Below are 13,063 nucleotides of genomic sequence, written 5' to 3'. Positions count from 1 at the left end.
CGGCTTCTCTGATATCCCAAATATTGCCACCAAAGTGTCCGGCTCAGCCGCCTCCCCCACTATCCTTGCTAGCACCACGAACACTGCTGCCCAGAATCTCTGCAACTTTTCACAGCCCCAAAACATATGTGCATGATTCGCTGGTCCCCGCCCACAATTCTCACACTCATCTGCCAGCCCCTCAAAGAACCACTCGTTCTTGCCTGCGATATGTGGGCACTTTCCCGCTCTAGGCTTCTGCCTCCGAGACCTGTGCGCTCTGTGCACCTCAGAGGCTTTATCTAGCACCCCCTCCGTCACCAGCCTCGAATTGCACCTCGTGGCACTCGCACCTTCCACTCATTCAGGCAGGTCCACTATCCATAGATTCTGCCTCATACACCTTTGCTCTCAATGTTTTACAAACGTCTCCTAAGAGCCTCACCTCTGCCTCCAATGCCACCACCGCTGTGGTCCGACATCAGCCTCTCAATCACTCGGATCTGCGACCCCTGTGCCTCCCAAGTATTTCTCCACCCTCCACCCTCTCCCATCGATCCCTTCAGGGGTGCCACAGCCCCTTCGATGGCCTTTGAGCGATCCCCCTGCATCTCCTTCCTCTGCTGGCAAAAATGGCGGAGCTTGCTTCCTTGATGGAGGCCTTAAACTGTTCCATCTGGGGCTTTGCAACTTGCCCTTCCCCCTCCGTGGTTCCCCCTCCGTCGTCCTTCCACCGGCTGCTGCGCCACAGGTCACTTTCATCTCCTTGGCCAGGTCTTTCACCTTCTGCCGGGTTTGGTAACCAGCAGACATACCACTCCCGGGGGGAACTTCCCCTCCGACCTTTAGTTACACTTCTCCGTGAGATTGCACCCAGTTTCGGGTAAAAAGAGCTCTTTTCTACACCTTCAAGCAGGAGCTGCCCTGTGTGCAACCACTCACATCATGGCCGCCACCTGGAGTTCATCATGCGCAGACTTGGCCCAGAATGGAGCGCCACTACTCATTTCCAAGTACTCCCAAAATTGCCCTTAACCCCAGGACACTGTGCGGAATTCTCTCATCCTGCCCAGAACATGGTTCGATGGTGGGCATGAGCGGAGAATCCATTGGAACCACAAAGGCGGAAACTCATTGGCATAAAATTACACTGCAATTTCTCCAAATGGCAGGTTTTCTTGGCGCATCGGTCATTCCGCTGGCAGGTGGTGTGGATGCAATTTGAATTCATTTGCATCTCAATTATGTTCATCAAACCAACTGCACGCCAGCATCCCGTCAGGCCTTCCAGTGCAAAATTACATTGGTCTAAAAACTGATTGCCAAAGAGTGGCATGCACAAGACAGCCCTCAGTTCACAAGTGACTTTGAGGTGAGTGCAATAAAAGCCTTTCTGCTTTGGAGCTGCAGTTCCTGCTTACTACCTCCATGCTGAGCTGGTTGTCATGGACAGCGCCATGCTACTGAACCCATGGACCCTCTCCTGTGTCACCGTCTCAGATCAGGAGTGAGCCTGGGGTTGCAGGGTACAGGGATCTCCATCCCCCTGGTGTCTATCTGGACAGAACTGTACTGCACGACTTGAGCATGGGAGCGGGTGGGGGGACTAATGAAGACAAGGGGGGCTATGTGGAAGGAGGACTGTGCCAGGAGTGGGGAAGGGCAAGGACAGGCAGAGACAAGAATGTGGATAAAGAAGACGTACAATGGAAGGCAGAAGGAAGACTGATGGGGGGGGGGGGGGGGGGGGGAAGCTGTGCCCCGGCAAGGCTGCACCAACTCCCAAACAAGGGGGTCAAAGGAATAATCACAGGCTTAGCTTAATCCAGTTTAAGGTGGTCCACCGGGCACACATGACGGCAACCAGGATGAGCAAGCTCTTTGGGGTTGAGGATAAATGTGCGAGGTGTGCGGGAAGCCCTGCAGATCATGTCCATATGTTCCGGCTCTTAAGGGGTTCTGGCAGGGATTCGCTAAGGCAATGTCCAAGATCTTAGGCACGCGGGTGGTGCCGAGTCCAGAGACAGCGATCTTTGGTGTGTCAGATAATCCGGGAGTTCAGGAAGTGGAAGAGGCCGAGGCTTTGGCCTTTGCCTCCCTGGTAGCCCAGAGACAGATTCTTTTAATGTGGAGGGACTCGAAGCCCCCGAGTGTAGAGACCTGGGTTAGTGACATGGCTGGGTTTCTCAGTCTCGAGAAAATAAAGTTTGCCTTGAGAGGGTCCATGGCAGGGCTCTCTCGGAGGTGGCAGCCGTTCCTCGACTTTCTAGGAGAGCAGTAAAGGTCAGCAGCAGCAGCCGGGGTGGGGGGGGGGGGGGGGGGGGCTTAATCGTTACGTTGTATTCCTTTCTTTGTACATATGGTTAAAATTTTCTTTTCTCTTTGTTCTGTTAATTGTTGCGTACAGTTATGCAAAAATTATGTTTTTTCACAAAGATTTGAATAAAAATAATTTTTTAAAAAAAGGAATAACCACATTTTTTATTGGAAGGGAATGCAACAAGACTTCTGGTGCGGTGGGTAGAGGCTCATGTGGGGCTCATGCGCCTCGCGGGTGACGGGCTTGACGGGAACATTGTTAAATCGAGGAATAGATTTCTTCTTGAGGCTGCAAACCTTTTCACCCTTCACATCCTGCACGGTCTGGTGAAGGCAGGTGGGCTGGAGACAGTGATACGAGTGTGCTGGACTGATACATAAACATGGTGCCGATACCTTCGAACTTTCCAGTTGCCAGCCCACCAGGTGACTTGGAGGGAAAGTCACCTATGCATAATTAATGAGTTTTTAAATAATATAGCCATTATGCTCACAGCAAGTTCCAACAAACAGCAATGAGGTAACTGTCAGATGATCAGGGTTGGAATTTTAGTCAGGATGACCCTGGAACCCTTAGAAATGGCAGCCGGTTCCAAATCCAGGATTCCCAAGCCCATTCCCGGGGTTTCTGATTTTCTGGAATGCCTTTTAAGGGTTCGGGGTGGTTCAGGTGACAAGCCTGCACTCTGCAGTCCTCACCAAGGTGGTTTCACTGCAGGGGCTGGCATGTTCTAATCCTCCGTATAATTCAAATGTTCCCAATTTCTGCCCACAGCCAGACTATTTCCCCAGTGGTGGATTGCAAACTGAAACAAGCGGCTGCTGCATGGAGGCCGACAGCCAATTTGTATAATTCAGGGCTATCTTAAGACACTGTTTTCATTTTGCCCACAACTAATCAGCCCCCCGGCTGCATGGGGTGACCACCAGCTTCATGGAGTTTATCTCGACACAGCCCCCTCGTATTTTACCGACCCCCGCCCTGCGCTTCTGTTCCTGCCATCCAGGGGCACATAAAATTCAGTCCATAATTTCTAAGAACTCAGTTTTCTTATCTCTCTCAAGCTCCTATAATCTATACTTCATCATCCCTTAACTTACTTAGTATCTAAAAGTTTTCTTTTCTCAATCATAATATATCTCCTCTTGCTCTCAGCCACTTAAGGATATGCTCATCTTTAATCAACACCAGTGCAAAATATTCATTAAATACCTTCACTATTTTTTTATCATCTAGAAATAGGCAATCCTTGGAGGAGTCGCATCTTCGGTTGCCAAGGTTGTAATGTGCATAGTTGTTAGGAGGGAGGGTAGGGCAAAAATCTTTTAAAATACTGGTTGCAGCGGATGTAAAAAAAAAAAAATCAACAGGGGGTGGCATGGTGACACAATGGTTAGCACTGCTGCCATCAGCTCCAGGGACCTGGGTTTGATTCCGACCTTTGCTGACTGTGTGGAGTTTGCACATTCTCCCCCTGTCTGTGTGGGTTTCCTCCGGGTGCTCCGGTTTCCTCCCACAGTCCAAAGGTGTGCAGGTTACGTGATTGGCCATGCTAAATTGCCCCTTAGGACTCGATGGGCCGAGTGGCCTCCTTCTGCACTGTAGGGATTTTATGATTGAGAACAGGACGTATTGGTTCCATAGGAGGAGTGCATCATTTAATTATCGATCCCTTTTTGTCCCATGTGCACAACCCCCCTCTGTTAGAAGGTGCATGGCAACATGACAGGCCAAACCAGTTGGACGGCATTTTGCAAACAGGCAAGACGACAGCATTGTTTCATCTGAGTTGTGACCTTGGGCAATTGCAACTTTTAATAATTGGACACTTGTCCCAAGCTGAGAGGATAGGGAATATACCCACCAAGGGCAGCACGGTAGCATATGGATAGCACAATTGCTTCACAGCTCCAAGGTCCCAGGTTCGATTCCGGCTTGGGTCACTGTCTGTGCGGAGTCTGCACATCCTCCCCGTGTGTGCGTGGGTTTTCTCCGGGTGCTCCGGTTTCCTCCCACAGTCCAAAGATGTGCAGGTTAGGTGGATTGGCCATGATAAATTGCCCTTTGTGTCCAAAATTGCCCTTAGTGTTGGGTGGGGTTACTGGGTTATGGGGATAGGGTGGAGGTGTGGACCTTGGGTAGAGTGCTCTTTCTAAGAGCCGGTGCAGACTCGATGGGCCGAAAGCCCTCCTTCTGCACTGTAAATTCTATGAATTTTCCCAATGCTCATTACTACAGAATTTAAAATGCCTTCAGATCCCATGATTATTTACTGCCATTGGTCGATGCATTAGGAAGACCCCGGGTTTTCTTTCGGAAGTACTGGTTGAGTTAACTCTCTGCTTACACTATCAAAATGCTATGACTGGGAGTTGGATCGGGAGAGAGAAAAAGCACAATTTCTTTTTAGTGCCCCTCTTGCCGTGCGTCCCAAACACATTTTTCCAATATTATCCCATTTTAACATGTGAAAATTAACGTAATCATTTACCAAAGCAGTAATGAAGCAGCATAGTGGCATTCAGTATATTATTAAATTTTACCCATTGTAGATCGACATATAGAACATCATATCAATATGAAAATCTGTGTTTTAAAGTACTTTTCCAAATATGTTATAATTTTATGTATTCGTAGTCCATTACTTCAGCGAAGCTGCTCCAGCTCATGGACCTTGGCCATAAAGCAGCGAACACTATTGACTTTTGCATTTGCATTCAGCATTACTGATCCACAGCAACATCACACTAAGGTTCCCTTAGGGCCGTCTTGACATCATTGATTTTAATGTGGAACAAATTAAGTAAACTTTTAATTTTCTACCAAGGAATTCAGCTGGAGTATTGTTTCCCCACCTCCTGCACACACAAATTTGCATACTGTAATCAGCACCACTTCCACCCCGCAAGGGTCCCAGCAAATTTAGCACCTCTAATCAAGAAAGGAGGGAGACAGAAAGCAGGAAACATCTGTCAGAGGGAAATTTCTAGACTCCATTATTAAGAGGCTATAGCAGGATATTTAGCAAATCATAATGGGATCAGGTAGGGTCAACATGGTTTTGTAAAAGGGAAATTGTGTTTAACTAAATTATTAGAATCCTTGAGGAAATAATAAACAAGTTGGCTAAAGGGGAATCTGTAGATGTGATATACTTAGATTTACAAAAAATCAATCGCTAGGTCCGGCAATAGCTTCCGCATAGATTAAATGCAGTTCTTTGAGCCCTTTGCGAATTTTGTCAGGGAACAATCTTCAATAATGTGAGTCATTGATTGGGGTGCACCACAGCTAAAGTCCAGGTTCCCTGCAAGGCTCCACGGTGCCAATTTGGCGCACAACAGTATTGGCCAGTGAGGAAACGGTTTGCGGGCGCGATCTTCCCAAAAGCGAGCAAAGTCCTCGAGTGAGAGCGTTTAGCCGCGTGTTTCCCGGCACTCGCAGTGCTGACAAACATGTGGCTATTCAACGTGGCTCATGTTGGATGAGGGGCCTGAATGGGGAACGTACGGCCAAGGCAGCACATGGTCCCATTTTTTACAATGGGGAGCTCTGCTTGCCGGACCTCACGGTGCACCAATCTGGCACCTTGGAGGTGCCCTTGCCAACTGGCGCTGCTACCTGGGCACCTTGGCAGTGCCACACTGGCACCTTGGCAGTGCCACCTTGGTGGGGGAAAGGGGAGTGCTTCTGAGTATTGTGTTGTCCTATCCTGCCCCACACGTACTGCAATCAGCCCTTCTATTTGCTATTTCTCTGACCCTATTTTGAGCAATAATCCACAGTTTGGGAACCACTGCCCCATTGCATCAGCGGGATTCTCCGACCCCCGCCGGGTCAGAGAATCTCCGGGGGGGTGGCGCAAATCCAGCCCCGCCGCCCCGTCGCCGGCTGCCATATTCTCCAGCGCCGTTTTTCGGGTGGGGGGCAGGGTTCACGCCACGCCAGTCGGGGGCCTTTGGCAGCGGCAGGTAAGTCGGCTGGTGCAGTCCTCGGGGGGGGGGGGGGGATCTGACCCTGGGGGGGCCCCCACCGCGGCCTGGCCCGCGATCGGGGGCCACCGATCTGCAGGCGGGCCTGTGCCGTGGGGGCACTCCTTCGTTCCGTGCCGGCCCCTGTAGGGCTCCGCCATGGACGGCGCGAAGAGAACATGCACATGCGCGAGATCACGCCAGCCCTTTGGCGCATGCGCAAACTCGCGCAGTCCCTCCGGTGTCCACCTAGCCCCTGAAAGTGTGGAACATTCCGCACTTTTGGGGGCTGTTGACGCTGGGGTGGTTGCCGCCGGTTTTCCCGCTGGTGTGGGGACTTAATCCCCGGAAAGGAGAATCCCGGCCCTTATCTCCTGTGTTACTACAACAGCGCAATCTTTAATTCCTGGTAGTTTGAGGAAAATCCTGGAATATTGGCAAACACACCACTGCATGAGTCCTTCATTTTAGAAAGGAGTGAGGAAATTAAATTTTGTTCATGTTGATTTTCATTCTTAGTTAAGTTTAGATCTGAATGGGAGGGGCAGAAATTAGCACAAATGTGCATTTGTCAGCATTATGTCAATTGCACCATGGGTAGAACAAAAAACTATACAGCACAGGAACAGGCCATTCAGCCCTCCAAGCCTGTACCGGTCATGATACCAACCTTTGGCCAAAGCCCTCAGCACTTCCTTGTGCCATGTCCCTCTATAACCCATGTATTTGTCAAGATGCCTTCTAAATGCCGTTAATGTATCTGCTTCCAGAACCTCCCCTGGCAACGCGTTCCAGGCACTCGCCACCCTCTGTATAAAAAAACCTGCCTCGCACATTTCCTCTAAACTTTGCCCCACGGACCTTAAACCTATGCCCCCTGGTGACTAACCCCTCAACCGTGGGAAAGAGTGCTTGCCCATCCACTCTATCCATGCCCCTCATAATCTTGTAGACCTCTATCAGGTCACCCCTCAATCTCCATCGTTCTAATGAAAACAGTCCGAGTCTATTCAGCCTCTCCGCATAGCTAACACCCTCCAGATCAGACTGGTAAACATCCTGGTAAACCTCCTCTGCGCCCTCGCCAAAGCCTGCACATCCTTCTGATAGTGTGGCGGCCAGAATTGTGCACAATATTCCAAGTGCAGCCGTACCAAGGTTCGATACAACTGCAGGACGACTTACCAGTTTTAACACTCGTAAAGGCACCTCCGGAATATTGATTCATACCAATTTCAACAGGATTCAAGATAATGTGGCTTTCCTTCCCTCTCTCTTTTCATTTTATAATACTTTCTTTTCTCTCTTGCTCGCGTGCACTTATTCTCGCTCACCTTTGCGCTTGATCGCTCAACCTCTCTCTCAAGTTCTTGCTTTAATTCTCGCTCGCTCTCGCTCACTTGCTCTTGTTTGCTCACTAGCTTTGCTTCACTTCCTTTCTATCTTTTTCCCTCTTTCTGGTTTCTTTCTCTCTCAATATCCCAATGAAAAGTCACAGCAAGTTGGAATGTCACGCTAGGATGTTGCCGATTGCTTTTCTGACTTTTTATGTCTGTCATATTGGGACTCTGAGAAAGGAGCTTTACATCTTTGTTTTGGCGTTCTGACCTAGAAGGCCTTAATTGAGCAACGCAGATTTATTTGATATCCTGCACCCTCAGTCAGTTACAGCATGGGCCTAATGCATCCACTGGATGCATCTACACAAAGCTCTTTAGTTCACCCTTTACAGCAAAACATACCTTTTGGATTAAGGTGTAACATGCCAAGGACACTTTATTTTTGCTTAGGTACACACCTGTAGGCTAGACAGATTAGGGATACTGTTTTAAAGTTTTTTTTCAGCTTGCGGATCATCAACTAGAAAGTTGATTTGCATTTGTAACCATGCCAATGTAAATATTAACTAATTTCCTATAATTTGATTGGCTTGTGTTTCTGTGGGAATCAGATGACCTCTCCTAAACTGAATGGAAGAATCAAAATCCTGGGATGGATTTCTCCACAGGATTTAATTCTACAGAGGATGAATCACACTTGTTTTAACACTTCAGATCGAAGTGGGGAAGAGAAGGAAACTAAAACAGATGCTAGATTCAAGGGGCAGTCCATAATCCATGTGGTACAGGGATCATGTACAGCATTCTGCCATTTAAGATATTGTTTATTTGGAGAGAGGAGAAATTTAAATTAGTCATTTGAGTTGACAGAAAACTTAATGCCATGATTGTGCGGGAAGAAAAAGCGGGCGGTGAAAAGGTCAGAGACCGAGTTACTTCACTTGAGTGGACAATCCTAGCAAATCCTGAAATCATATACAGAATCAAAATAATGTTATAAAGCCCGTTGTGGGAATTATTCCTGTTCCTAATACTAACATCTGTCAAATTATTTGTAAATTATCGTTGTTTATGTGCGACTTCAGGTGAGAGCAGGTCGCATGAAAGGTGGCTCCTGCCAGAGTCCTGGTATTTTGATCTGTTTTGCACAGGGCCTTCTCCGGTTACATATTGGACATAGAGCAGAGTGAATATTTTGTGGTCAGTGCATCGGGGGGGGGGGGGGGGGGGGGGGGGCGGTGTGAGTGTGTGAGGTGTAAGTGTAAGGGATGTAGGTTACGTTGATCTTAGATTAGGATAAATGGTCGGCACAACATCGTGCTGTTCTATGTTCTATATGACTCACCTAGCAGGGGGAGATGGCTTTTATCTGGGCTGGATAAGAATCTGCATCCTCAAGGTGAAAGGAGTAGTGTACTAAAACCCTGCCAGGTTCAGTCACAATGGGGTGCTTTATATAAGGGACTTATGGCATACTAGCAAACCAGTACCTTGTGAACACTGCAAAAGTTTAATCTTGTAATTTGTACTGGATTTAGATTCTAAACTAGTGAACTGCTTACATTACATTTCATCAAAATGAAAAATGCGACCAGTTAGTTGCCTTTCAGTTTTAATTGCTAGATGGATGAAGTTGAGTATTTAATAAAATATGGTTGGTTGAAAATGTAATTTTTTGGCAGTACTTACAATGGCTCATCTCTGGTATTTACTAAAGTATTTGTATGTGGTTCATGTGTTTGGAAATTTACACTGCATGTTAGCAGGTGATTTGATATCGGATCTGAGCCCAACCCTGTTCCTCCCTGATGTGTAGCTAGTTTTTGGAAAAAGAATATTGCAGATGGAGGAAGTGTAAAATATTTTCTGACTTTAATTAATTGAATTTTTGAACAAATAATCATACTTTCTTTTGGATGCTTACTAGCTTTATTTTGTTTCTGTTTACAGAGCCCACTGAGAAGTCTGAATCGCAGCAAGCTCATTTGTCTCCATCATTCCCCATCCCGAAATTGTCTCAAACTACAAAATATGAAGATACAAGGTTACAGCTTTCAAATATGTCATTTCAGCAAATGTTCCCAAACGCTGGTAGAGCAGATGTCGGCAACCTTCATAACACGAAGAGCCATTTTTCAAATTTTAGTCAAAAAGTTGCAATGCTGTTACTCGGATACCCAATAATAATAAAAACAGGACCGAGAATTCAGTAACATTTAAAAACTTTTGAAAGAATAGTTGTTAATTGTATATACTTGTGAGAAAATATCAATGTTAGTAGAAGCTTAATAAGATGCAACAAACCATTTAAATGGGTTTGATCGATTAAAGTTAGGTGCCACATATGAATTCTTAATGAAACATATGGCTCCAGATCTGCAGATTGCAGGCCCCTGCTGTGGGAAATGGTGGGCTAGGACGAGGATTCTGCTCAGTGGTGAGTGAAGATTCTTGACCTTTTAACACTTGTGAAATACCTTGCGGCTGTTGTCGCTAGAACTGTGCCTTTCTGTTAATTATGATACACGAAGAGAGTATAGGCATCTGGAGCTTCATTTATGTTTAAAACTATTTTATCTCCGTTTTCTGATTCTCTTTCCTTTTCCCCCAACCACCTTGTAACATCTTTTTAAACTGTTTTCTTTGAGAGTGTGAACAGCCTGGGTTGACTTTCTTTACAATTCTTTCTCTTTACCCACCCCCACCTTGCCAAAGGAGAATGTTGTTCCCTTTCAACTGATCTAAGAGGATTAGAACATTGTTATATGGGGAACTATTAAGTGTGAACTTGTATCCTATTGGCATGTGGTACACAAGGTGGTTTTGCTTTGACTTACGTGGCGATTAGTTTGTGCCTACCTGTTAATTATTAAGTGGTTTGTGTGGCATGTGAACCAAATAATAAGCACACCTAGTAAAGGCTTTCATCTGACATGGAAAACCAAAGAACTCTGATCTCCAAACAACAATTTCATCTCAATCACATATATAATTTAAGGGAAATTGATGTGATTGCAGAATGTGGTCATTAAACACTAATTAAAAGTCCTGCAAGCCTTTGCTATAACAAAATTTCACATTCGTCAAGCAAATCTAGGATTGGGGTGGCACATTAAAACAGCATTGTATTCACGAGAACAATGTGCGTTATGAATAAGTTACGTCAAAATGCAATGGTCTGCTTGCATAGGTAACTGCCATGTTAAGAATTACATTCAACTATTCCTATTTTCACTATTCCTGCTTTCTAAAATACTTTCACAGTGAGGTTGCCACTGTAGAGGCTTGTATAGTTAGTGATACATGAAAACTTGATCACCTTGACGTGTAGCCATATCGTTCCACCTCCGAGACAATCCATGAACAGTTCATTTCTCTTTATCTTTCTTGGAGTCTATGTATTGTTTGCTATTTGCAAAACACCCTTGCATTCATTGCTTGAGTAACTCGTTGCAGGTAAATAGACAAATCCTGTCAAAATAAATGGAGTGAGCTGAGGGCTGTTCATGATACATATTGGTACAGCTCCACACCCTTGTTAACCTAGGCTTTTATCAACAATTAAGTCCAGCTGTCACAAGATTTATTTTTATGACGTGTCTGCAGATAAACTTAAATTATTCTTCAGCAGTTGGCAGATATTTGGCTTCAATATGGTCAATAAGCTGACCTTGTGCAGCAGTTACTACTGGGTTTCCCATGATACTGAGAAATGTTGGGGATTTAATCAAGTTTTGTTATCATTCTGCCCGCCGTTTTACAAAATAAAAAATAGGGGAGGCTTGTGTCTCTGGCTAAGGGCGCCCTTTCAGATCAGACCAGGGAAAAGTTATGTTGTAAGCAGGCCACAGCAGTGAGATTCAAAGTAATGTGAATTGTTGATGGGTCAAGCAGCTAATGCTGTCTTTACTACAGAGCTTGGCCTCTTGCTATTCTTCCACAACTTCATGAATTCATGGTGCAGGAGGTGAATCTAGTAATTTGGTTTGATGTGACCTCCTCATGTGCTCAGCAGCACTTGTGATCTCACATTGTGTTTTCTTTTTTTTTAAAAGTGTTTCAACTGATGAAGCCAGTGAAGAAGCTCCAGGTGAGGAAGAAAAGATCCCAGCGAGGCGGAAAATGAAAGTGAAGCCTGTGTTCCAACAGGACGCTCAGGTAGAAAAGACAAGATTGTGGTGTAGCTGTTTTACAAGTGAAAGCTGCAAATGGTTGACTCCTTGAAAGCAATCGTATGCATTCCTGGTTATTACTTTTTTTTTGGGATCTTTTTTGAATTTGTTTTCCAATTTTCAACCTCCCCTCAGGACATGGACGTATTCCATAGATCCTAGCAACGTTCTGTTACCTTGCCATAACAGCTGTCTTTCTGTTTTTAAGGATATGTGGGTGAAAGGAAGGGCGAATCATTCCATGCGTTTTGGTCATGTCGTAGATAAACATCACCAAATATTCACAACTGGATAGGGTCACTGGATACTTATGGAGAGACAACCCTGCCTGATTTTTTTTTTTCCTAACCCACTCTCCCTAGCCAAAACTAAAAGACAAATTGTACCCATGTCATTACCCTCCCCTCCCACCCCCATCACCCAGGGAACATAATGTTTTAACCAGTTACTTTCATGGGTAAATCAAATGGCCGTTCATAATGCCAATACTTCATTGTCTGCCATCTCTTGAGTCATTTTTATGAATAGTTTTTGAGGTATTTAAAAAAAAAAAGGCTTCTGTTATAATTTAGATATGTATTCTGCAGCACAAACCATAAACAGCTTGCTAGTGATGAGTTCTTTCTAACCTTCTCCAAAACATTTATTTTAAATCCAGTGTTCCCAACTAATGAAAATACTCTTCCCTATCGTTCACCATTTTTTACCATCTCCATTTGTTCTGTTGATCTTCTTATCTTTAAATAGCTCAACAGAATCATACTCCTGGACCCTGTCTTAGCAAATAAGATTTACTTATCCATGGGCGAGATTCAGCGGACTTGAAACGGTCCAGTTTCAGGCATGTTTGGCAAGCTGTTTCTTGGCGGCTACAGCGCCGAGATTCACTCTGCTATTCACCGGTACTTTGCCAGTTTTTCTGGCCTTGGGGAGCTTCTCTTCACCGAGGCCACACTTTAGTCGATTTCTTGCTGACGAGCTGAACCCGCCAGTCGGAACGGTTCCTCACAGATCAGGAGCGCCATTTTGACCGGCATCCCCAATTTCTGCACCCCCTTTTGGCAGGGGCCACCGGGCCCACTGGCCTGGGTGGCTGGTGGTGCCAGGATACTATTCTGCCCTGTCCCCGACCACCCGGGGGTCTCTTAATTGCCTGCGAGAACCCCCCCCCCCCCCCCACCACCACCCCCTCCCGAGGTGTCGTCAGGCCAAGTCCACATTTGTGGAAGCCAATCATAAACAGTGCCCTGTTGAGGTCACACGGCGTGGCTTTGACTCCCA

At 46.0% G+C, this 13,063-nt stretch overlaps 1 protein-coding gene across 5 annotated transcripts in view; it reads left to right on the top strand.

Annotated features, from left to right (window-relative positions):
- Nucleotides 1-13,063, top strand: part of LOC140421129 (synaptotagmin-like protein 2) — a 169,658-nt gene that overhangs the window by 76,155 nt on the left and 80,440 nt on the right. For all 5 annotated transcript variants that reach the window (XM_072505555.1, XM_072505553.1, XM_072505557.1 and 2 more), the window contains exons 4-5: nt 9,561-9,654; nt 11,666-11,768. In XM_072505555.1, the coding sequence (XP_072361656.1) occupies nt 9,561-9,654; nt 11,666-11,768 (197 nt within the window). The remainder of the gene's footprint in view (nt 1-9,560; nt 9,655-11,665; nt 11,769-13,063) is intronic.

Source organism: Scyliorhinus torazame, chromosome 5 (assembly GCF_047496885.1).
Source record: "Scyliorhinus torazame isolate Kashiwa2021f chromosome 5, sScyTor2.1, whole genome shotgun sequence".
NCBI classification, from domain to species: Eukaryota; Metazoa; Chordata; class Chondrichthyes; order Carcharhiniformes; family Scyliorhinidae; genus Scyliorhinus; species Scyliorhinus torazame.
The sequence above is the reverse complement of the archived record's forward strand: the minus strand, read 5'-3'. Positions and strand labels throughout refer to the sequence as shown.